The sequence below is a fragment of the Lachnellula hyalina genome (assembly GCF_007821495.1).
Source record: "Lachnellula hyalina strain CBS 185.66 chromosome Unknown contig00090, whole genome shotgun sequence".
Lineage (NCBI taxonomy): Eukaryota > Fungi > Ascomycota > Leotiomycetes > Helotiales > Lachnaceae > Lachnellula > Lachnellula hyalina.
Genome location: NW_022157204.1, coordinates 53,657 through 75,297, shown reverse-complemented (window position 1 = coordinate 75,297; position 21,641 = coordinate 53,657). Strand labels below are relative to the sequence as shown.

Genomic DNA, 21,641 nt, shown 5'->3' with positions numbered 1-21,641 from the left:
TTACATTTCAAATACAATTCATCGCACAGATTTCTGGCTGCGTCCTACTGCCAAACAGCCCGGTAACTCTCGACAAGCCACCACGTACTTTCCAGCATGAAATTGTATATTAGTTGAGACCAAAAAGTCTGTTTGTTGTCTCATACAATTCGAGTCCCAGTCTATGGGCATCCTTATACTTCCAAGGCTGACGTATACTTTTGAGAGATCGTTTCTAGCGAACATCGTGCTGGTATCATCGTCCCCATAATTTAGTTGGTATCATTCCACAGCCTCTTTAAAAACTTAACAGCCTGAGTATAGTCACCTGCAGTTTGGTGCGCGAATCCCAGAACGTCCTTGAAACGATTGGCCTCGTTGCTGTCCGGCTCACACAGATCTTTAGTCCGCTCAAGACTATTCTCAAAGAGATAAACAGCATCTTTGGCTCGACCATGTCTCTGGTGAAAATCGCCCAGAAACCCCACGCTTTGCTAAAATTCGATGTTGTTTACTCCGTAAAGTTGCCTATAGCCGTAGGTTGTTTCGAAATGCATTTCTTCTGCTTCAACTAGGTTGGTCGACATATTGCTGTATGATCTGGCCACGGCGGCCAGTGCTCGAAGTGTGATCTTAGCAGAACTACCGAAGACACCTTCTGCTGCTTGCATTGCTTCTAACGCAAGTTCTTTCGCATCTGTCTGCCAAAACTCTACGTTTTTTTTTTTTGATGTGCCACGCTCAGGCTTAGGAACATTTCGCTTTCTGGGGAACAACTCTCAGGTCAAGAGGTATTGACGATCAAAGAAGCACATGAAAGAGAGCAGACCAGCTGTTTTAATGCTTTTCTCTCGATAATTTTGAAGGACATAATCCAGGTAGCAACGACTGTTTCTTGACTAGCTTGCTCCCCAATCCCTGCATCATCATCAGCGCCCCAGGAAGTTTCATGTTCGTTATACAATTGAAGGTCTCTTCCAGTGGAAATAAAGTTTTTCTGTATGTAGGCTGTCGCTTGAGTCAGCGCGAGAGGGTGATAGTCAAGTTTGACAATTAATTCATCAACTGAACTGTCAAGAGGTTGCTTGGGAAGATGCTTCTTGATCAATACTCGACAATCTTCCAAAGTTAACTTGTCAATAATACGGACTGGTCACACTGAGTTATGTATTAAGACAACCCTAAACCGAGCTGGAATAAATCGATATCATTGGCATTACGAGTATCGAGAATCATAAGCCAGCGACCATTGGCCAGTCGGCAATCATCCGCAATCGATCATTGACTGGATTTTCCAGAAGTTTTATGCCAGCCTTGGTAGCGAGATCAATGTAAGACTCAGTAAAGCGTTCCCAGTTTGCCGCTCTCAAATAGAAAATGGAAGCACCATCGTTTCCGGAAGAATCTCGAATGGAATAGGTATAGTCAGTTGCGATCTACGTTTTTCCTATGCCGCCTAGGCCCCATAGAGCAAGTCTTGTTTGGTGGCCTGGCTGGAATGTCTTACGGCTTCGAATTTCATGGAGGACATCTTTGCGACCTACAAACTTTGAATTTTTGCCAATATGGCACAGAGAATACATCTTCAAAGACAGAAATTAGTATTAGCTTCATAAGAGATAATTGGGCTTGTGCCAAGTCATGGTTTGCAGGTAATTTGGGAATTCTCAATATCACTTCTGGCTCTTCAACCTACCTCGACGAGGGAGCCGCTGTGGTTTTTTGACAATGTTCCTTATCTCATTTGAGAGACACATATGATTGTCGTCTTCGGAGTTGTCGAATTCATTCATTTGCGTATCTGATGTGTCCAGACCATGCTTGCTATGGCCATCTAGACACACCATGTCTTCCCCAGCTATTCCCAACTTGATCTTCTTTGCTAGAGATGTCAACGGGCCGAGAGGCCGCTTAATGACATAAGTCGGAAGCTTCTCGTAGAAGCATGGGATGATTGATTGTCGTTCGCTCGCCATGGTGCTGAGAATATGGATGAGGTGCCGCAAAGTTTCAGAATCCGAGATTGTGGAATTTAGAAGTGACCAGTCCTAATTCGAAAGAGAAGTCAAAAGGTACCGCATCTCACTAGAAAGCTTCAAATGTAATACCGGAGCCAACTGGCTCATATACGATAGTCCTCGTACCCACAATCGGCGCGGCCCTGCATTGTGCATTAGGCTTCTGGCGGTTGGCCCTGTACACAGCCTTGCTGCGGATGAGACTTTAGGCACAGGGCAGAATTGCGCTTAACACAGGAATGGCGATGGAATGAAACGCCCCCCGTATGTATACATGAAGTCCAAAAGGTCAGTTGGGTTGCTTTCACCACAGGTGCCCTCTCCTAGACATTCGTTTTGAAGGCCACTAAGCTTATATGAGCCTGTGTTTGTGGATGGGGCAACGAAGACTTGTTAGGTAGTGTAGGTCATGCCTTAATGGAATGCATAGGTAAGAGGTAGTTGTGTTTGATGTTTTATTAGGACAAGAGACGGATACCAGACCAGTAGAATTGCAGGTGTTAGAAGTTGGCTGAGGCGGTGAGGAAGCTCAGTCACGTGATTAAGACTAGACGCGATTCGCCATTCTGCCAGAGAAAAAAGTTCCCCATCAAACTTGGAGTTTGCGAAAATAAATATTCCCTCTAGGAACCACAACCCACCACTGATTTGACGACGTTGAATCGCTTTCCTTCCGCATTGAACGCATTCTGGTCTGACTGCCAATCTTACCATGTCGTCCGACGAGATTGTTTGGCAGGTCATAAACCAGCAGTTTTGCTCGTTCAAGCTGAAGTTCGTTCTCTGCGCACATATTCCCCACACAGTCTAACAGTATACAGGACCACGAAAGAGAAGAATTTCTGTCGCAATGAATACAATGTCACCGGCCTCTGCAACAGACAATCATGCCCTCTCGCAAACTCCCGCTATGCTACCGTTCGCGCACATCCCGACAGTGGAACACTTTACCTCTACATGAAGACAATCGAGCGCGCGCATACACCTGCGAAGTTATGGGAACGGATAAAGCTGTCGCAGAACTATGCCAAGGCCCTGGAGCAAGTGGATGAGCGATTGAAGTACTGGCCGAAGTTCCTTATTCACAAATGCAAGCAAAGACTTACGCGGTTGACACAAGTCGGGATAAGAATGAGACGAATTGCTAGGGAGGATGAGAGGTTAGGAGAGAAGCTTGTGCCTAAGATGGCGCCAAAGGTCAGGAGGAGGGAGGAGACGAGAGAGAGAAAAGCAGAGGCTGCGGCGAAGGTGGAACGGGCTATCGAAAGAGAGCTGATTGAGCGTTTAAGAAGTGGGGCGTATGGCGATCAACCGCTGAATGTGAGCGAAGTCATCTGGAAGAAGGTTCTGAAAGGTTTGGAGAGAGGTGGTGAAGGTACCAGAGATGAGGATTTGGACGAGGGGATCGAGGAAGAACTAGAAGACGAAAACGAAGAGGCATACGAGGACGAAGAAGGTGTCGGCGGTGTTGAGTATGTCAGTGATTTGGGCGAGGATGAAGAGGATCTGGGAGATTTGGAGGACTGGCTAGGAAGTGATAGCGAAGAACCTGCCAGTGATAGCGAGGGTGAGGAGAATAGTGAGAGCGGAAGCAGCGATGGCGATGGCGATGAGGTGAAGAAGCCCACGGTGGGTGGGAAGAGGAAGAAAGGCCCAGTCTCCAAGGCGAAACCAAAGAAGTACCCGAGAATGGAAGTCGAGTACGAGGAAGAGACCGAGGCTGCTGCACGACACTTGGCACCGGCTTAGAGATAGACAGAGGGAGATATGGTTAGATATCATTGCATTTCTCTGATTCTACTGGATCGGAGTAGGATTTTCCAAAAAAAAGAAGAAGGCATTGGAGCACAAGACTAACGTGGTTTGTAGTGATTTGCTTAGCTAGATACAATACTAAGACTTAACATAAATAGACAAATCTGAACTGTGACTGTGTCGAAGAAGAGTAATATAGTATTAAACATAATCCAACAACATTAACAAAGGTAACAATGCCAACAAAGTGCATAAGTTCTTATAGCTATTTATAGCTATTCCTTTGCTAGTAGTCGTGCCATGGCGGGGTCGGAACATCTCACGACCGTGAAACATGTTTGTTTCCACTGCTTGACCGCATAAACTCTCCCTTTTCAACCACATACATATACAAATACACATTGCAACGACAACGCCCCGTCCAATCTCCTCTGCAACTACCTCACCTCATTATCAACAAATTCCGTTACCTCACGAGCCTTACAAACTTTCGCGCGACAGCACAATCACCTCCTGTGAGCGTCGCCCGCCTCCACGATGAGTTACATGCAGAGTTTCTCTACACTCCTCACCAGCACCACTTCGCGATTCGCCTCCGTCAAAAACACTCTACTAGCGACTGAACACGATGGCGATACGGAAGATGACACACATATCTGTCGAGTTCTGCGAAACTACTACGACGACAAGAGACAACCATACCCCGGCTGGCTTCCTCCTGATCCGAAAGCACCACCCCCTCAACAACCTGCGCTGGTGATGAGCAACGTCGGTGCAGGATATGGGGGGCTGTCAAGCCAACAGCAAGGGGCCCCAGGGCAAAGTGGTCAACTGAGCAGTCTCTGGGGCACCCAGCCTCAAGCACAATCGCAAGCACAACCTAAGAGACGTCCAGCCCTGGGCACGCAGAGACAAGCCGCCTCTGCGACCCCCACCGCTACAGTAAACTCACGTCTATTACCAAGTCAAAACGCCCGTAGCTATCAAAATGCCCATAGCTATCAAGACTCCGCTCCGAGTATTCCAGACGCCCCTCTGAGTACTAAGGACAAAATGAAAGCCAGGATGAATCCTAAGCGATCAGTCTCACCTTTCACTCGACCTGCGGAACAGGGACGACAAGGTAGCTACGACTCTATATCCCGTGGAGGCAATGAAGATAGCTATTCATCACGCGACTCACCAAGAAGCGGTGCATCCAGTCAGCCGGTTACATCGGCCAACGCACCATGGCTTAGCGGCGACAATGGATTCACGCCTGAAGCTTATCAAGCTTCTGGACAGGGCGCAGGTGCAAGGCAAGGACTACCTTCGGGGCCAAGAGCTGGCAGGACTCCTGCTGGGTACCGGAGCAACCAATCCGGCTATTAGTGAAGGAGTGTTTCGAGGCGCTAGTTTTGGGGCTTTTCAGATCTGCATATGTAGATATTGTGCATTGTTTGGAGCTAGGACGCTTATCATGTCGGTCTGGGGCATTATTGGCGTACGGCGTCGAGCACGGGATTGTAAGAGCAGGCTCTGGCCCTAGCGCTAATAATGTGGAAATTTATGCTTAATTCAAGGCTCTTCTTCGACCCTCTGCGTGAACTTGACCTGACACGTTTCTGCTCCTCTTCCCACCTTGATGTTCTACCGAAATGTTGTGACTTCTGAAAGTTCAGCCTTTGCCATTTCCTATACTATCTAGCTAGTTACTCAATGTCACGTTCTGCCATATCAATGTTGCTCGAATCTCCTAGACACCAAGTAACATCTTCGTCACCTCATCTTCCTTAATCTTATACAGCATTATATACAACCTATCTTCAACTACACCTGATGAGAAGCCAATGCTCATGCTCAGCGTACCACATGTAATGTGTCTTGCTCGTTAATCCGTGCCGACCTCTTCCACGGATAACCGTCGCAGGAACCAGCGTTACACCCAGCATGCTGTCCACATAGACCCCATCACGGGGCCTTGTACTTTGCCTGGAAACTATATTCCTCCAAGAACGGGAAAGTGGATTGTAATTAAGTCTTACTCCTCTATCCAGCGGCATAAATGCACTCGCCCTTGCGAAACGCCGTATCCTCCTAATAACCCCCAGAGGCTTTTACTACCACGATTCTCCCTTTCCTACTCACTCACTCCTACCAATCCTAACATCTCACCACAGCAGCTCTTTCCTCTCGCCTGCAACTCGTCAATGGGCTGCATACCAGTCCTCAGTCTCCCCAATCCCCACAACAGCTACGAACTTCCTCATCCTCACTTCCCAGCTTCCCTGCTTGTACTCTCCACCCCCGCCAATTTTCCGCTCCACAGTCAAAGCTTCCAACGCTTTACTACCAACTGCATCACGGCTTTTCTTTTTCTTGCTGCGGGGTTTGACGTGATGAGGATGTAGGAGTAGATACGTGGCAGCAATGAATATAGCAGAGCTAATCTAGAAGGAAGCTAAAACCCCTTCCCTTACTTGAAAATTTGGCTTTTTGGTGGTCTTAATATCAGCTGTCGAATTCAATACGCAATTAATAGGAACGGAATAGAAAGCTGGTCTGGCATTATAAGCATGCAGCGAGAAGGGAATGATTCGACTAATTATTTTCTGTAAGATAAATTTGGTGAACCTTCGAGGCTATAAAGGAACACGGAAAGAACCGTGGCGTCTCATTGAGTCATTCGGCAACCAGTAAGAGAATTGAATTGGAGTCATGGAATGACATGAGGACAATAACAGAAATGAGAACAGAACAAACAATGTCTTTGTGGAGGAAGCGAATAATTTGGTTGTGTATCCCGCTTGCCTTTAGGTCGCTTACTTGTCATAAAATAAAGGGGGGAAGGAAGGAAGTTGCCGCACACTACGGCTTTGTGCTGCACTTCAAAGTGAAATTGAATTCTAAATGATTCAAAGAGCTCGAAATCTTCTTCCATGACTGTTATTCTGGTTCCAACGGCTTTCTGTTGTGAATAATAACACCAACAAACGTCTCTTCAAGACTCGATCGGGCAAGCTATCGCCCATGAATCGAGTCATATAAACTTTGGAGATAAGATCACGCCAACCGAAAAACAACACACTGTGAGAGAAAAATCCAGCAGCCTTGGCTTTACAGCCTATTCCAAGTGCATTTCTAACGCGGGAACCAGACGCTCACTGCTGGCTCTGACCAGTTTGGTTTCTCAGCCTATCGCAGAGATTGATGGCCAGCCGTGTTGGAATATTCAGCGGAACCAATGACAGCAATGAACGAAGGGCGGACAAGAGGCTATGTCTGCGAGATGTATATGTGCTTTAGTCAAAGAGAAAGCTGATTGATAAACCACCGGACGTTGGGGGGTATTCATCGAAGAGACATATGAGAGAGCAAATTCCGCTATGCGTTCGTTTTCACTTGAGAATTTAGCAATCTCTTCGCTACTTAGGCTACAAGTTTCGTTGTGATAGAGCAATGCCACTTGAACATTTCATATGGTTTGGTTCTTGCAAAACAAAGTCTCGTTGCTTCGCTCAGAAGTTGATCAATGATCTTTGATCACGTGCTTCGCGAGGCATTGGAAATCATGGGGGAAATTTGTAAGTCTTGAAGCATCGAATTCCGAAGCGCAACTCGAGCAAATGATTCGGAATGGCTTACCAAGAGCCACATTATACACTCGCTATGTATGTCTCCGGAGAGACCATGCCTGCCGCAAATTCAGCAAGTCTCCCGCCTTGAATTGGCCCCAACAATGGCACAAGCCCACCATTCAACCAACACCCTGCCTACCATCACTACGGACCTATTACCATGACTCTACCAAATCGACTCTCGATTTTGAGCCTGATACTATATATGCGCTCTCTACAGCCCCAGGCCGAGCTGGCATAGCCATTGTTCGCATCTCAGGACCTTCCTGCCTCAAGGTACACTCGTGAAATTCCAACATCAATTTGAGCGAAGCGCCTAACAGCTATTTCAGATATATGACACCCTCTGCCCCTCCAAGCCACCCCCAAAACCTCGACATGCGACCCTCAGAACGCTGCACGATCCCCTCATCTCCACGTCGGCGTCCAACGTCCTCGACTCTGACGCATTGGTCCTTTATTTCCCTGCGCCAAACACCGTTACAGGCGAAGAGGTATTGGAACTGCACATACATGGAGGACCAGCAACTGTGAAAGCGGTATTATCCGCTATTCCACGATGTGCTTCAAGGAATACAATCCGTTATGCAGAACCCGGCGAGTTTACAAGGAGAGCATTTCAGAACAACAGATTGGACTTGGCGCAAGTAGAGGCACTGAGCGATACCTTGTCAGCAGAAACTGAGCAGCAGCGGCGTGCTGCTGTGCGAGGCAATTCCGGCAACCTGGGTCGCACGTATGAGGCCTGGCGTCAGCAGCTATTGTATGCGCGAGGCGAGATGGAGGCATTGATTGATTTCTCAGAGGATCAGCATTTTGACGAGTCGCCCGCAGAGCTCCTATCTAATGTCACAGCCCAAGTCAATGTTATGCTAGGCTCTATCGCTTCTCATGTATCTGCTAGTCATCGCGGCGAATTGTTGAAGAGAGGCATCCGTATTTCGCTCCTTGGACCCCCCAACGCGGGCAAGAGTTCACTGCTCAACCAAATCGTCGGGCGAGAAGCCTCGATAGTTAGTCAGGAAGCAGGGACTACGAGGGATATTGTGGAGGTCAATCTTGATGTCCGGGGTTACCTGTGCACCTTCGCTGACACGGCGGGACTGAGAACGGCATCGACAACACCATCAGCACAAGAGGCGAATCCAGTGATTGGAGCCATCGAACAAGAGGGCATCAGACGGGCCAAGGCGAAGGCAAGCGAATCTGATGTGATCGTTGCCCTTGCTTCGATTGAGTCGTCGTCTTCCCTGCAAGGCTGGGAAATTCGATATGATGCTGAAACGCTCTCGATAGCGGCCAGGGCCCAACAGGCCCTTCTTGTGGTAAATAAGTGCGATACCGTATCTTCAGAGACGCTATCAGATCTGCTTTCGAGCTTCAAACTTACTGCTTCGGCGTATTTCTCGGGCAAAGCCGTCCCTTTGATTTCGGTCTCCTGCCGAGACGCGCAGACAAGGCCAACGACTCGAGATCCAGGCAACGTAGATCATTTTACTAATCAACTCGTCTCTCTGTTCAAGGATATGACAAATCTTCCACCTGACCTCGAAGATCTTCTTGGCGTAACGGAACGACAAAGACAGCTTCTCTCCGCCTGCGCCTCTCACCTCCGAGACTTCACATCTGAAGCCTCCATATCATCCGACAATGAATGCGACATCGTTCTCGCGGCAGAGCATCTACGATCTGCTGCAGACTGTCTATCCCGCATAACAGGAAAAGGCACAGCTGGCGACGTGGAGGAAGTGCTTGGCGTAGTCTTCGAGAAGTAAGTCATCGATATCCCTCTCCACCCACCAATATCAAATTCACTAACACAACCACCAGATTCTGCGTAGGCAAATAAGACAGACAGATATTGCGCAAAGAATATTGAATTGCTCCAATGAGGAAAGAATTACAATAAAGAATAGGAGATCTAATACCCAACACCCCTTCAAATGCAGCCAATGTTATACAAAAGTGTTCGTTCGTTCGTTTCATTTCGCCATTCCAATGCCCAATGCTTTCTCCCCTTTTTCTAAGGTATCCTCCCAAGAACACCCATGATGCGAATATCAATATCAATTTCCCCAAAGTCTTCCTTCCTTCCCCATTCTATACTCCGAAACAAACGAAAAAATGTTGTAAATGCTAGTCTGGTCTGGTCTGGTCAAAAGGAAAAACTCCTGGATCTAATGCTTCTATTCCCTCTTTGAACGCCGAAAATATGCTGGCTGAATCGCTCGCTCCTTTGCTGGACTGACAGAAGGATAAAATGAATGGGATATGCTATGAATGGGTCTTGCGACCACTGATGCGTCTTTTTGTTGTATAGTATAGTGTTGGTACAAGTGCTGAAATGCCGCGAGGAAGAAGATGCATGCACGCAAGAAAATGCCGCTGGAATGGAAAACGATGAGATGGATAGAAGGATGAATGGAAATTGGCGGTTGGCTGTTGAATCGGAACCGGTCCCTTTGTTGAATTGGATTTGGGAATCGGGAGTTTCTTTGGACCGGGAGCGGTTGATGCGATGCGGTTTAATTGTAGCCGCCGCGTCCGTCTTCCTCGTCGTCATCGTCTCCGCCACGATTGTAGCCTCCGCGTCCGAAGTTCAGGGGTGCGCCGCACGTGGCATTGTCGTCGTCGTCTTCGGAGGATGCGGCGGGGCCGTTGTAGCCGCCGCGGCCGAAGAGTGTGGGTTGGTGGGTGGAGGTGGAGGTGGAAGTTGAAGCTGCCATTGTGGGAATGTGGGGTGGTGTTGAGGTAGTGTGTTGGTTGTTGGTGTTGGTGTATAAGTATGTATTGTAGATGAAGCAAAGAGTGAACAAAATCTGGTTATAGTGATAACTTTTTGTTGGATGAAGAAGAATGTCTGTGATATCGAGAGAACCAGGTAGGGAGGATGTGGTATTTTATATAAACGTAAAAGCTGTGCTGCTTGTGGTACAGATGGATTGGGGTATACGGGCTGAAGGACGAGTGCGGCACAAGAGGTACTGATACGAAGACAAGGCAACTAAATAGAACAGGCGTGGAAGTGAAAGCTTGAAACTGATGGTAATTGATGATGAGAAAAAAGAAATCCTACAAACCTCCCTCTTATATAGATTTTTTGTCCCCTTGGACGGGGATTGAGGCTTGGTGTGCTTGCTGGCTGGCTGCCATGCCAGCAGCAGCAGCGTATGAGTCGGTCGGACTCGAACTGAAATGTCAGGTATGCAAGATGACTGCAGTGGGGGCTGCCTGGGCTGTTTTTTCTTCTTTTCTTCTTCTTAACCCAAACACAGCACTGGTGTCGAAGTACGGTACGGTAGGTTGTTTAGGAAGAAGGCTGAGAGCAGGAACAGTCATCAGCGTCATGTAAGCAAGGCCATACTAGGGCCTTGTGGTTTATGGTGTGTGGGTGGGTGGGTGTAGTGAGTGTACTGTACCTAGAATTCCAGAGAGAGAGAGAGAAAGAAAAAAGATTCTAAGCATAGATGCATGCACAAGTTGTGTGCCTGCATGCGCTCTTGCATATTCCCTTAGAAGTCGCCGACTTTCCACAGCTGCACGCAGGAGAGCGATGGTTACCCCTCAGATTGGGAAGAAAATTGGCAAGGTCCTTTTGTGCCCTGCATGATGGTTTTCTTGTGTTGCCAACACCCATGCGAAAACTCCTTGCAAATGCGGTGGAATGCAAGCTGCTGCGCATCCCATCGTGCCTCTGGCTCTCGTACCTGCATTGATACCACCGAGTACTGGGCCGACAACAGGCAGCTTCAAATTGACATCGTGTTGCATCGACCCAACGATCTCTCTTGTTTTGCATTTTGCAGTGGCCTTGTCCCTGCGCTTCGCTCCAAGGTCTCGGGGGCCGTCCAATGGGCCGTTAGAATTGACAAAGGGCTATTAGGAGTAGGATGGCTTCTACTTCCCCGAACCTATGGCCGTGATACCCATGGCACCAATTTCCATTGGGATAGGGGGTAGAGCCAATAGGAGTTCTGAAAGAGGTTGTAGGGCTGAAATAGAGAACCCGCAATTAGTTTCGTCGGACCCCAAAATACCATCCTCGCCTGGAAAAGCCACGAGATAGCTGGGATATAAATAACCGCATTCGCTTTTCAGGGATGGTGATTGGCCATCATTCGGAGGGGTGTGGCTGGGGGTCAAACTTGTGTGTATCTCTGTAAGCTGATGCGTGACAGGGAACTTGGAGTGATTACCCGCGAACTGGTCGTACGTTGCACCACACACGGGTGCAATCTTCTAGAATTGTTCTTTGGGGTGGGGGTGAGTGAGTACTCGAGTAGTCAGACATTATTCAGACTCGAGATGGAGGAGCACCGCATTACATTACACTGCATTGCATTGCATTGGACTGTCGCCGAATGACTCTTTGCTACCTCAGGACATATCCCGTATTTGATATACAGATGCAGTTGAATCTTGCCCATTCCATGTTCCTTACATAGCCTTTCTGGGGCCGTCTGCCTAGGAATAGGTGCTTCGTAATCAAGATCACTATTCTCCGTCGATGTATTTTCTCTCAAAGTGAGTCAACACGGCATTATCTTGCATTGGCTACCGCAATTGTAGAGCAAAGCACCTCCACTCTAATCTGCGCAAATAATGTCATGACGTCGAAATGTAATCCTCTCAATCGTGAAGTTGTATTCCGATTTGACCCCTCATCACAAGGACACACACATTTTTAGCCATCCCACATCAGCCAGCCAGCCAGCGACCCCGATGCCGTCCCCGTCCGGGTTCTTTGCCAAGAATTCAACGTTTTCGCTTTTGAAACTGCCGCCCGGTACTTCCGTTCAGCCCAGCCAGTTTGCTGGTCGTCAACTCAATCTTTAAGCATATCGGCGAGGATAGCACTTCTGATTCGATGAATAGACGCGGCGCGCCTTTGACGGGAACCTCGGGTTTCAAGCGCTCTTCTTCTTCAACCACAGCCAAGTCTAGTAACGTTGCCTTTCAGTACAAAGTACTCGGGGATTTTGCGGTGAAGAAAATATGGAGGCTTTCCATCTCACACGTCCGGGAATGATGCAAAAGCAAGGGATCGTATGACTACGAGAGAAATCCGAGAGACTCGATATATCCGGACTCTCCGGTGCCATTGATCTTGTGATTATTCGTAAATCCGAATATAATACAATATATTTTTGTTTGGGTCAAGAAGTGGGTTGGATGACACGAGGCACGATATGGTTAGGGCATACGATAAGATCTGCGGGTACTAGCGAGGAGACGCCAATCTTCTCGGTTAGCGCTTACAGTATTAGCGCCGTCCTTAAAATAGACGGCCATGTTGATGTTTACCGGTCGTAGCGTAGCGTTCAACCACTTTCGTCCGAAATACATACACCCTTCCACAAGAAGCCGTTTAAGTTGCTGTCATGGTATTACAGACATGTCCAGAAGATGAGGCTCTTACGCCCTTCTTCTTACACAAAGCCTCAACTGAGCAACAATTATGACATGGAATGAGCAAGGTGGGCTGCTGCCTGGCCGCCTTGGGGGTCCTCTCTCACACAAGTCATGCGGGATTTTGTGCAAGGTCATCGGCTTGCCTTGCGTTACAATCCACGAGCAGGATGTATTTTTGTGCTCTTCGATTACGAGTCCTTCGGGGTTCCGGGACCTGAACCACGTCTCATCTTCGCGTGCTAGAGATCTCTGCACTGTACTAGCTACATATAGAACACGTCTCGGTGACTAAGTAGGAAAGATTTTGCGCTTGCATACTATCCTACGTGGGGGTAGCGCAGCCGTGTTTCCAGCAACCAACCTTGTGGTCACTCAGCACGTGGGAAACATGCTGAACATTCCTTCACTTACCGCATGCGGCAGTTGAGTGGGCTTGGGCTGGGGCTGGCCCGGACGTTGTAAAGCTTGTGGAGATCTTGGACCCCATTGGATTCTTCCCCTTGTGCGCTTGAAACAATTAAGGCGGAGATTAAGCATAACCCGCAGTGTTTGGTCCCTCGAGAACGGGGGATGGCGCAATCATCAGACCAAAGCCGCAGCAGTGGCGACGGTAGCCTGGGCAGAAGCCGCAGAAGTCAGCTAGGGAAGCATTCTCGGCAAGTTTTCGCGTGGTAGCCTGGCTAGAAACCACGACATCTTCCTTGGACGGCTGGATTAGCCCACGGTAGATGAAACATGCAAGGAGAAGGCGCCACTTGTGTAACCTTGTGTTCCTGGCTTGGGATTGGTTTGCTCATGTGATCTGGGGTGCAATTCTCATGGGCTTGATGTATTTGGAGTATTGGGACCTGAACCCTTCCTCCAATCGCCAACTTGGGAGAACCAGGTAGGTAGATCGGCCCCGTTTTCCACTAATCTGACCTCCCAGCACACACAAAGCACAAGAAGCGATCCCCGAATATTCCTAATAACGAAGGAAGTCTTTTGCATGCCAATCCAAAAGATCCCAGCGATCTTACTTTGCGACTAAACACAATAGCCATTCTAGCCAAGTATGGTACACGACGGAGATTATTCACAGACCGCAGCAGTGGCAGAACTCCACGCCCGACAACGGTTATGTTCGCGTAGCAGCCCTGTCAGGACAAGAACCGGCTTGTCTCCTTTCCACGAGTACCTTTACCAGGAATAAGGAACAAGTTCCAGATTTCAGGGGCAGTAGACAGCGAAAGCCCCTCATAGGACATATTCTTTCGGTCCTTCTGGCAACTACACTTCTGACGTGGATCAGTAGCGTAGACGGAAGTCTCGTCGCGTGGCTCCCTTGTCACCTCAAATAATGCTGTGCCGGACTCGTTGCGGCGGGCTTTTGATAGGGCAAGGAAAGAAGCGGCCGCAGCGCCCAATGCCTTACTTGCATGACATGCTTGCATAGCGCTCGCGTGGACCCCATGTTCAGACGTGGGGCCCATGAACTGTTGCAACCACACGGAAGAGATAAACGGTTGCGCTATCATACATTCATATGCAAGTTCATGGATCTTTTTCATTTTTAGGTACTGTCTGCAGCTTGGGTCGCGTGGCTCCCTTGCTGAGATTCCATGCATGCACTTCATCTTGCAACCACCGCGAAGTGACCAAACAAAACGTTGTCTGAGAGCCTCTACTTCAGACTCGGTGAAAAATAAACCTCCGGCGATCTTGAGTAAGAACTTTCAAACTTGACAATTCATTCCCGTACATAATTAAAGTTCAAGAGAGCTGTTTCTAGTAGCACCCGTGCTGGAACCACTACTCTCGACTTCGCTACCCACTATACAACGCTTTCATCCAAAATCTACAGAAGATAAAAAGAAGTGACACTCCTGCTCCTGCCTGTGCAGCTAGCTGCCACGTGTGTACCCTGCCCTGCGTTGAAGGGGGTAGTAGCCGTTGAAGGAGGGGTACTACTACCCCCTTCAAGGAAAGAGATAAGACCAGGAACAAATTGGGGGCTAAAAAAAGAAACATAGGTATAGTAACAATACGATCCATCCGCAGCAAGTACTCGGTACGAAGTACCTAGGTAGAATATATAGGTATGCAAGGTAATGACACACTCAAGGCTGATTCAGCGAGGCTGTAACCTGGACGTGGATGTGGAAATGAATGGGGGCCAAAAATAAATCTGTTCGGCATTTTTTCCTCGCGCTGCGATGCGCTGGAATCCAAAATGCAAAACTCGCACAATACTTGTAGCACGAACGTCATTAGGCTTCCAGGTTACCAGACTATGCAACTATGCAGCGTGCAGTGCAGTGAGAGGAATAATGGGATGGGATACGAAGATTCTGCATACAGTACTCGTACTGGCCCCACTAGGATGGGATGCGAGGCGATGTAACTCGTACAGTACGTAGGTACCATACCGCTTTCTCCGTCCGTATTTAGCAAACTTAAGACGAAAACTGGCATTTGATTAAGTGCAGGGCTTAGGAGGCAGGACAAGCGTTCGTGTAGGAATGAATAAATAGAAGTTAAATTGTTAGCGAAAGAAAAGTAGATAAGGGTACCTCATTTTGAGGATGGCGGTCGGTCGCTAATTTCAGGGGTCGGGTTCAAGTACTCCCACTGCTAGCGGGCCCGCCCGGTCCTCTTCAAGCAGTGTAGTGACTTTTTATAAAGGCCATAAAAACAAGCATTCGTTAGTTATGAGTCTATTTCTTTATATAACTTTATGATATCTACTCTATACATAGTACAGAAATAATACACGTATCTTCCAGTCAGAAATCTCTCGTGAAATCTCCACCCAAGTATTTCGCACTTTGATCCTCCATACCGGCAGTACAAGTATGATACAGTACCGCCAAGCCTCAAAACAATCTCTTCTGTCTCAAGACATGCAACGTCGTTCAAGAGCATACATACGTTACAACCTATCAACCGCGATATATCAGGCATGAGGCTCATTACCCGCTGCATTCAGTTATCTGATTCTTGTGCGATGCAGAGGCTCTGTCTGTGTCTGATCATGAGTCACCCCCTGTATTGTACAACCGGCCTACGTGACGACAATATAATTATCCAATGATCCTGCGCAGCGCTGTACGGTACTGTACTGTGCTACTAAAGAGGCGCTCAGCTTCTCAGGGTAGGCATCTGTGGGTATTTGAGGAAATCTCGGTGTCTGTTTTTAGCCTAAAGGGGCATATGCATATGTAAGTTCACTCAGTTTAGAATATCTGGTCCCTAAAAATAGGCAGGCACTGTGGTATTGATACAGCGGGATTGCTAACTAGAGATGCTAGGAGTTGAGGTGAGCTAAAAGACCTAAATGGAAGTGTCTGGTTATTAGCACAGTTCTTCTGGCAATGGTGGTTACAAATGCATTCAGCAGAAGTGTAGGCACGGCTTCCTTGCGTCCATTATTCATCTCTAAACACCTGTGCCCTATATTGATAGTTCCTCTTTCTTATAGTAACCCATTTTGACGTATACATATGATTAGGGACTCTAGAAAATCGGTCACTAGCTGTTATGGAGAGGAAAACCTCTTTGCTGGAAGGAGAGGGATCCGGACGGATGGCAATGTGTTGCAGAGATCAACACGTACTTCTTCAAAGCAAGCCCCTTCTCTAAATCAAGTCCTTTGATTCTAATGCACTAGCCTCCGTATGCGTTTACCATGAAATCTAGGAGACCCTAACAACATCTAGGAGGGTCGAAATATATTCATTTCTACCAGCAAGAAGTTAAGCACAGGGGAGCTGTTCAATGCTTGCCGACTTTCAAGTTCAGATGTGATTGATTACATAACCACTTTCAATTTTCTATCAACAGTCCCTCGTTCGCTTTGAATTGTAACCAATGGTTACTATGCTATAATTAAATTGAAAACTTCTGCCTATTCCGCGTACTATAGTCAAAAAAGCTTCAAGAGCAAAGCTTGATATGAAACCTAAAACCAATATCTACAGCATTTCCCTCGGACCAGCTGTAGGGGTCTCGTATAGTGGACAAAAAGAATGAAGTGGACAGCACCCTCGGAAACCCATATGGCGGGAGTAGGGCAAAGTCTATCTTCAAATGCTGGTTTTCACTAACTGGCTCAAACAGATTGATCATATTGTAGAGAGTATTTCTAACATACAACTAAATGCAACGAAACCCCAAACACAGTTTAGAAAACGAAGCTAAAAAGAGACAAGCTATTGCTTCTTCACACAAGGAAATACTTCTAACATGTTCTCAAGGACGTTACTGACTTTAACGTCCCGCGTATATGCTTCATACAGAAACCCATATAACACCATTCCCTTGAATTCATAAGGCGGACATCAAAATAATCCCATCCTATCAACTTTCGACATACCTTACTTCGACGTCATCGCATCCCTGGGATCCGTAAAAAGAGCCCTGTCAACCCGTCCTGCAACGCGCGCATGCTGCCTAAAAAGTAAACGAGATAGGTTTAGTGTTTACCAGAATATAAAATAACTCCATTGCTTGGAAGAACCTTGGAGCGTGTTGAGGGTTGTTGACAAATAAGGATTTCAAATACGGTATTTGAGTTGAGCCGGAAAGGGAAATAAAAAACGGACCTGCAGAGCCCAAAACGCAGCTAATAATAAGAGACTAGCAGGTATTTTCTGGGCATCGCAAAGCATAGCCACGCACTATGTTAGAGTCATTGAAATTTGCCAAGCAGGTTGCATGGTGCAAGGTAGAAAGATCGGTGTGAGATATACACAAAAGTAGCAGCAATCTCACCGCATATCAACATTACAAATCATCAGACTCATGAATTAAACGGCATCTCCGTGAATAAAAATAAAAATAGAAATAAAATCCAAATTGCCTCGATGTTAGCTAAACTCTGCATCCAGTGATTTGTCATTATATTATTTGTTCTTCTGAAGTCCGGTCTTCATAAGCGGGCTTTCTAGCACCCTGTTCCAGTCGTGTACCATGGTTGTATTCGCGATGCTGCATCTTACCTCGGCGCCGGCTCGATTTCTTATCTCCAACTCGTAGGTTTGAATAGCTGACGATTGATTTCGCGCGGAGGATAATGCCTCGACGAGTTTCCTGGCATCGGGAAAATCGAGTGTTTAGCTCTTGACCTCGTTCTTGGAGGGTAGAACAGCTGAAGATGGGGCGGCCGCAGGAGACACGAGACTCACGGAAAGTCATAGGACGCGCTGCATCACCTGCTAGAGTCACTCGACCGTCCATCGTATCCCATGTATGTTCTGGTAAACTTGGGTCCCATACGGCCATATCAAAGTACCAGGCTGGCTGGTCGTCTGCCACGCATTCGAAGGCACTCTTCCAGGGTTCTGTGAATCCTTCCGAGAGAAATTTCACTTGAAACGATCTTTCTTTGTTTCCATAGGTTTTTGCTTCCTTGAGTTGTTCCTCAAGGGGCGAATTCCAAGAGATGTAGAAGAAGAACGACCAATATTCTGGCTTGTCGACCGCTGGTGCACCCTGAAGTACAAAGAACGCATACATATTACCTGGATGAGTCGCCGCGATGTATAAGGGGTGGAAGGAGCAAAGAAAAAGCGCCTGCTCTCGTGTGTACTTGGCCTGGACAAAAGTCGATACGTAGGGGAGACGAAGTGGTGCTGCCAGATCGGGGCTGAGAATTACCTCCCTCACGGTAGACCTCGAGCCATCTGCCCCAATTACCAACCTTCCCGTCATTTGTTCTGTATCTTCAAAAACGGCCGTCACACGACTTCCGTTATGCTCAAATACGATATTCTTCAATCGCTTGTTCTACCTGATGTCTAGACCTTTGTATAGTAGAGCACGGAGTTTCGAGCGACCGAGTCGATGGAAATCTGGAGATGGAAGCGTAGTAATTACTTTGCTAGTCCTGCTATTGAAAAATTTAAGTGTATCAAAGGGCTTCCTTGGGGTATTTGGATCACCTTGAGTCGACCGAAGAGCTTGAACATCAGAGTCTGGACTCTGGAATAAGAGACTTCAGGATAGGCATTCCCCAGTGGAGTCCCATATTCCAGTCTCGCTCACCAGGAGAGACCATCTCGGGCTTCTTCTCAAATACTACAACTGGAATGCCCGCCTTTTGATTAGCTGGGCTCTGTATGAATAGAGGTTCGACATACCTTCTTCAGGCCATGCACAATCGCGAGGCCGGTGCAGCCTGAAGACTGTCAGCATTGGCATAGTATTCGACGTCCCATAACAGCTTGTTTGGCGTAAATAGCCCTCCCCGATCCAATTATAATTACTGCAAGTCCAGCAATAGATGTCTGTGGTTGTAGAGTCGCCCGGGTAAGGCAGGCGCTATCGCATGGACATCAGCCGTGCTGTATCTTACTCGACGAAGAGGAAGGCCAACAGCATCTAGAGGTTGTCAGGATGGTAATATATACATACCTAGGTACCTATATATATGAAGGAAACTGCAAGAAGAGCGGATACTTTGGCTTGGGCAGGGTTGGAGAGGGGAGCAAGACCTGCATGGACGATCGCCTACCTAGGTACTTTATCCATCCCCAGTAAAGAATGATGGCATAACACCACAATTTATGAACAAATCAAATTTGGCATGAATGATCATATTCAAACTCTGCGATGATCAATATAATTTCTTTTGTCTGTCAAGAATCTTATCTCTAGTCATTGAATTCAAGCTGAGGGAATTGACGGGAGAAAGAGTCTTTCGAGCATTTCTTTTCTTCTGAGGGGTCCGTTACTTCTTTCTAAAACATGTGCCTACCTTACCTAGGACCACAAACGTTGCCCTACTGATCATCCGTTGGATGCTTGAAAGTTCCTTGATATCAATTCGTTTTTGCGCAAGGTCCGCAGTCGAAATGCTTTGTTCATTCCCAGTCAGATGTCCGGGTGTGATCAGTGGAATGGAACGTGCGCAATTTGCTGTACTGTACTGTATCCTCTCCTCTTTTCAGATCTACATTTATCTCAACAGCTTTCAAAAGGCTTCTAAAAGGCAAAGTTCGCTTCATTTTATGTGAACATCATTTTGGAGAACGACCAGTAACGAAGCTAATACAGCCTCGTTCTCTCATTTTCCAACAACACCAATCTCACTCATATCTTGACCTTGACATTGCGTTGTCAGACTGGGGTGTGTCAAGCTGGACAACAAAGCATCTATGCAAGACGATCCAGCCGGTACTTCTCCGGGCACCAGAAGTTATGACAGGGGCGCCATGGGGACGAGCTGTTGATTTCTGGAATTTCGGCTGTCTGGTGACAGGTGATTTATGGGCAGTGCATGTTCAGCGGCAATACTGAGGCTAGGGAATACAGCTCTGCTTGACATTTGGAGGAAATGAATAAACTCCTCGGTCTGTTTCCGAAGAGCTTGTTGGAGGAGGGAGATCTGGAACTTGTGAAGGATCTGTTTAGCGACGAGGGGAATATAAGAGAGCCGAAGATTACTTCGTTTGTAGGCTTGGACGTCCGGTTTTCTGACATGCAGGATGGTACTCGAGAGAACTTCACTGCACTCGTAAAAGCTTGGCTGGATTTTGATCCTTAAAAAAGGAATGAGGTATGAAGGAATGGTTAGTGGCAAAGGAGGCTGCGGGCGTCAACATCGAGGGGGAATGGGAACCTCAGTGAGGGATGTCCCACCATCTTCAGAATCCTGAGCATCTGGGCTACAGAAAGTTCTTCACTGTTCTTCTTTTACAAGTTAATCTTTTAAAATGTCCTCTCTCTGTGTGGTTTAAAAAGTACATGGCTTTTAGTTTTAGAGTTCCCCGTTAGGTCTAAAGTAGTAACCACTTAGTGTACCGAAGTTTGCTCTACATTTATATTTTTGAAGCGGATCGCATGAAAAGCTTCGTTTTCGCACTTTGCATTCCTTATTTCCTGTTAATCTCTATGCTCATAGTCTCCTACCGCTGATTTCAAAAGACACGCATAGAACGCTCCGCTTGACTTCCTCAAGTTCACCGGTGAGTACATCCAACCCCGAGTATCCTTCTATTACTCCCCTCCACTATAATTTGTATAAAAAAATGGGGGTTAAAACTAACAGTCTTCCAGTCACAATGAACCACCATACCTTCACCCACTCCCTCCTCGCTCTCGAGCTCCCCGACAACACCCAAGCCCTATTCACCCAACAACCAAAAACCCCCGATACATTCCATTCTTTCCGCCATCTACCAACAGAACTAAGACTCCAAATCTGGCGATCCGCTTTCCCACGCAGTCGGAAAGTATGTATTTCGAAAGAGAAGCGAGTAAACGGAGCCCCGTCTACGCTTTTCATTAACCGTGAATCTCGGGATGAGACTTTGAGGTACTATCGCGTTATCAAGGGACGAGGGACGCAGGTCTTGTGTTTTCGTCCTAACTACGATGTTTTGTTCTTTGATCTCGGACATACGACTTTTAAGAATAATGGGGGGCTTGTGGTACTTCATGCACTTGCTACGAATAACCAGTAAGTTAAATATAGCCCCGATATATTCTATACTGCTCCTATGAAACAACAGAAAAAAAGAAGGCCATGCTAATTTCTCCACCCCAACCTCTAGGAATCCATTTAAAGACATAACGCATCTAGAAATACGCTCCTGGACGCCTGCTCACTCAGTCTTCATCCAAGTCTGGGCTATGGATTTCTGCGAGGACCTGGACCCGACGTTCTGCTGGATGGATGTCTTTCCGGATCTGCGACGCTTGCGGTTTGTTATTGATCAATGGAGCGATAGGTATAGGGTGCTGCGGCATGCGGAGATTAGTGACGGGAGGGAGTATATAGAAGATAGGTTGGGGAAATTCATGGCGTGGGATGAGGATGAGGAGAAGATTAAAGTTTGTGTGAGACGGTGGGGAGAGGAATGCTGGGGTAAGCTGAAGG

General features: G+C 47.3%; 2 protein-coding genes across 2 annotated transcripts; both read left to right on the top strand.

The window, feature by feature from the left end:
• Positions 1 to 2,709: 2,709 nt before the first annotated feature.
• On the top strand, positions 2,710 to 3,746 carry MAK16 (the record flags this gene model as incomplete). Its single annotated transcript, XM_031151270.1, has 2 exons — positions 2,710 to 2,771; positions 2,819 to 3,746. 2 exons carry the CDS (start codon positions 2,710 to 2,712, stop codon positions 3,744 to 3,746), a joined length of 990 nt encoding a protein of 329 aa, XP_031004410.1.
• A 3,611-nt stretch (positions 3,747 to 7,357) lies between these two features.
• On the top strand, positions 7,358 to 9,218 carry mnmE (tRNA modification GTPase; the record flags this gene model as incomplete). Its single annotated transcript, XM_031151269.1, has 3 exons — positions 7,358 to 7,645; positions 7,702 to 9,140; positions 9,200 to 9,218. The coding sequence occupies 3 exons, from the start codon at positions 7,358 to 7,360 to the stop codon at positions 9,216 to 9,218; spliced, it is 1,746 nt and encodes a 581-aa protein (XP_031004415.1).
• Positions 9,219 to 21,641: the final 12,423 nt, after the last annotated feature.